Raw genomic sequence first — 4,193 nt, 5'->3', positions numbered from 1 at the left:
GGGGAGGGGGCGGGGCCGACATGCCGTCACGGGGACGCAAACCCGGTCTGATGGACCCAGAGGAGGACGACGTTCCGGAGCGGAGCAGGAAGAACTCCGCCTCCCTGCCCCCCCCCTCGCCGCTCTCGTCCAATCAGATCCCTCCGTCCTCACTGCACGACGGCTTCGCGGCGAAGCAGCGCAGCAACGGACAGGAAGCGCGCAACGGGCGGACCCGGGGCGGGGCGGGGGGCGGGGAGAAGGAGAACGCCAGCGGCGTTCTGACCAATCACAGACATGGCGGCGGAGGGGGCGGAGCCAAAGGCAGCCGCGGCAACAAGATCCGCAACAACAGCAAGACGCCGAGCCAGAGGAGCGGCGTGTCGTCCTCCATTCCCACCTCCAACGGGGGGGGCGTGGCCAGCAGCGGCCTGCTGATGTCGGCCATGGCGGCGTCGCCGTGCTCGCAGCCGTCCCGCCTGGCGCCGCGCTCCCAGGTGATGAAGCGCAGCCCCCCCGCCGTGCCCTCGCCCCCCCGGCCCGTCCAGATGGAGCGGCACCTGGTGCGGCCGCCCCCCGCCTGCCCGGAGCCAAGCTGCCTGCTGCTGGACTGCGGCTCCGCCCACATCATGACGCGGGACGTCTGGCTGCGAGTCTTCACCTACCTGAGCCAGCGGGAGCTCTGCGTCTGCATGAGGGTGTGTCGCACCTGGAGCCGCTGGTGAGTCACTTCCTGCTTCCTGCTGGGCGGCTCGCCAGCTGGTCACCTGTTGACCTGTCGACCCGTTGGCCCTCCCAGGTGCTGCGACAAGAGGCTGTGGACGCAGATCGACCTGAGCCGCCAGCGCTCCATCACCCCCCCGATGCTGAGCGGCATCATCCGGCGGCAGCCCGTCTCCCTCAACCTGGGCTGCACCAACATCTCCAAGAAGCAGCTGATGTGGCTCATCAACCGCCTCCCAGGTGAGGGTGTGGCGCCCGCCGCTCCGCCTCGTTCCGGTCCGGATCGTTCTGCTGTAACCCTCTGTCCCCCTCCAGGTCTCCTGGAGCTGAACGTCTCCGGCTGCGCCTGGCCGGCCGTCTCGGCCCTCTGTCAGGCCGTCTGTCCGTGTCTGAAGCTTTTGGACCTCAGCAGAGTGGAAGACCTTAAAGACTCTCACCTGAGGGAGCTGCTGGCCCCCCCACCCGAGTCCCGGACAGGTGAGTCCCTCCCCGCCTCTCTAACCTTCTGCTGCTCGGCCCAGAGCGGCTCTCAGTGTCCTGCGCTCTGATTGGTCCTCAGCTCCCAGCGAGAGCCGGGCGGGGCGGTTCCAGAACGTGACAGAGCTGCGATTGGCCGGTTTGGACCTGACGGACGCGTTGTCCCGCCTCCTGGTGCGCCACACCCCCCAGCTGACCCGGCTGGACCTGAGCCACTGCCTGAACGTCGGCGACCAGACGGTCCGCAACCTCACTGTGTCGCCGCTGAGGGAGAGCCTCACTCACCTCAACCTGGCAGGTAGGCGGGGCCAGCACTCCTCCTCCTCATCCTCGCCCTTCGTCAGGCTCACACTGTGTGTGTGTGTGTGTGTGTGTGTGTGTGTGTGTGTGTGTGTGTGTGTGTGTGTGTGTGCGCGCAGGCTGTGTGAAGCTAACTGAACAGTGCGTCCAGCTGCTCCAGTGCTGCTCCGCCCTGCAGACGGTCGACCTGCGCTCCTGCTCCCTCCTCTCCACCGAGTCGGGACAGCTGCTCTCCTTCCCCTTCCTGTCCTCCTCTTCCTCCTCCTCTTCCTCCACCTCCTCCTCCGCCGCCGCCTCCTCTTCCTCGGCCGGCGCCGCCACCGTCGCTGCTAACTCGTCCTCCTCGGCTCTTCCTGACGACAGAACGCTGCTGAAGAACAGCTAAGTCATGTGACCGCTTTAAGCCCCGCCTCCGCCCGTGTTACACTACAAGCAGGTGAGGAAGAGGAGGAGCAGCTCTTCCTCAGAGGAGACTTGGTGAAACTTGGCAACCCTGAGCATGTACATATTCGTTCCTCTGTACATTTATGGGTGTGTGTATATACCTGTAGTTTACTGTAAATGACCTTTGACCTCCCTGAACACTCCCTCCTTTCGACCAATCACGGCCCCCCTCGTCAGCTGCTGATTCAGCCACACACACACACACACACACACACACACACCCAGAGCTGCTTCCTGAAACGTTCCAGCTCAACGTTCCTCCACATTCCCATCAGAATCTCTGTGGGTCCGTTCGGACCGGTTCGGACCCGGGCACAGGCCTCCAGTCTGTCCCGGCACCGGGTGTTTGGGCTGACCCTCTACCCTGCCCCTGTGTGTGTGTGTGTGTGTGTGTGTGTGTGTGTGTGTGTGTGTGTGTGTGTGTGTGTTTAAACTGAGCCTCGTCAGCCCCTCCTCCTTGGTTCTGGTCCGATCGAATCTTGATCTCGTGTTATTTCTCAGGAGTATTTTTTGTTGACTTTTAATTTATTCGGTGCCACAGCAGCACTTCCCGCCGCGGTCTGAGCCGAGCCGGTTCTGGTCTGGTTCAGGGTTCTGCTGCAGCTCGGTCCGGTTGGAAGAAAGGGGACGGAGAAACTTCACAGAGTGACTCATCTGGGTTTTTAGAGGATCTTCATATCGCTGCTCGTGTGCGCGGCTTTGAGTCTCTGATCTCTGCGGAGAGGAGGTCCGGTCCGGTCCGGTCCGGTCCGGTCCCAGTCCTGGATTTATTCTGGAAAATGTTGTTCATCTCCATCAGATCATATCGGAGCCTTCATGTCTTTACTTTCTGTTTCCATTCATTTTCAGTATCAAAACAAATAAAACTATCAGGAGGAGGGCACCCGAAAACTGGTTCCGACCCGAAAACTGGTTCCGACCCGAAAACTGGTTCTGACCTGAAAACTGGTTCCGACCCGAAAACTGGTTCTGACCTGAAAACTGGTTCTGACCCGAAAACTGGTTCTGATCCAAAATGACCAATTCATCAGAATTCCAAAGATGATTCCAGCTCTGAACAGATTCCTGACCTAAAACCAGATTCTGAAACTCTGAACTAATTCCTGGCTCTGACCCGGTTCCTGGCTCTGACCCGGTTCCTGGCTCTGACCCGGTTCCTGACTCTGACCCGGTTCCGAAGTCGTTTTCTGCCCGGATGCATAAAGGAATAATAATAATTGAGACATTTTCTGATCGTTTCTCAACTGAAGATGAGTGAAAAGCTGCCAAACCCAGGAAGGCTTCAGGACGGGTCAGATCAGAACCAGCTCAGAAACTGGATCAGAACCAGCTCAGAAACTGGATCAGAGGACGGAGAACTCAACTTTATTTCTGAGAAAAAAATGGTGAGCGGTTTATCACTGATGGCGCCTGGTTCTGGTTCTGCTGCTCCTCTCTGTGTATTAATTCGGAACCGACCCGGCTTGGCCCGGTTCAGTTCTGCAGAGTGTTTGCTGGGGGGCTGAATGTTGTGGCGCCTCCGGCCTCGTTGTGCCATAAACGGCAGCAGATCACAGTTTTATATGTTTTAAGTTGTTTTTTACAGTGTGGGAGGGGGGGGGGTCACTTTGCGGGCTTCACCTAGCAACAGGTGAGCAGATCGAAGCTGATTGGTTGAACATATCAGTTTTGGATCTTGGTATATTCTCGATGCACTGGATCAACTCGATGTTCCCTGCTCCTCTTTTTTTGCCAAATGTAGTTTTTGTTGTGGAAAAAGGGGCATTTCCTGTTTCATTCTGTGTTCGGTTTGTTTTCTATTTTGTCCGCGAATCTTCCAACGTGTTGATGGGAAACGAGGAAGAAGGTGGAACAAACGGTGAAAACAGACAAAAAAAGACCAACTCAAGGCAGCTACGTATGAATGACTACTGTACAATGATGAATAAAGAAGCAATGGGTTCGTTTTTACTCCTGTCTGTGTGCTTATTTCTCACTATCTGCTGGTTTAGCCTTAAAATGAGTGGAAAGCAGGAGATCTCAGTTCCTCCATCATCACAGAGGAGATCCAGCAGCACTTCCGGTTCTGCCTGGAGGATCCGTCAGAGTGACGGGTTCACTGTGAGCCGTGACTGGTTAGTTTCTCAACAACAATCTAAAACAGACTTAATCAGTTAATAAATAGCTTTTTCTCATTTCATATCGTTTCTGAACTGATTCTGCTTTAATAGAGCAGCAGGTCCTCTGATTGGCTGAGAGCAGCAGGTCCTCTGATTGGCTGAGAGCAGCAG

General features: G+C 57.1%; 1 protein-coding gene across 1 annotated transcript in view; it reads left to right on the top strand.

The window, feature by feature from the left end:
• Positions 1-3,873, top strand: part of fbxl19 (F-box and leucine rich repeat protein 19) — a 10,290-nt gene extending 6,417 nt beyond the window's left edge. The window contains exons 8-12 of the mRNA XM_008417217.2: positions 7-700; positions 779-942; positions 1,018-1,179; positions 1,262-1,477; positions 1,599-3,873. Coding sequence (XP_008415439.1) covers positions 7-700; positions 779-942; positions 1,018-1,179; positions 1,262-1,477; positions 1,599-1,864 — 1,502 coding nt within the window. The 3' untranslated portion in view covers positions 1,865-3,873. The remainder of the gene's footprint in view (positions 1-6; positions 701-778; positions 943-1,017; positions 1,180-1,261; positions 1,478-1,598) is intronic.
• Positions 3,874-4,193: the final 320 nt, after the last annotated feature.

The sequence above is a fragment of the Poecilia reticulata genome, linkage group LG8 (genome assembly GCF_000633615.1).
Source record: "Poecilia reticulata strain Guanapo linkage group LG8, Guppy_female_1.0+MT, whole genome shotgun sequence".
Classification (NCBI taxonomy): Eukaryota; Metazoa; Chordata; class Actinopteri; order Cyprinodontiformes; family Poeciliidae; genus Poecilia; species Poecilia reticulata.
Note: the sequence above shows the minus strand (reverse complement) of the source record. Positions and strands in the feature narration are given on the sequence as shown.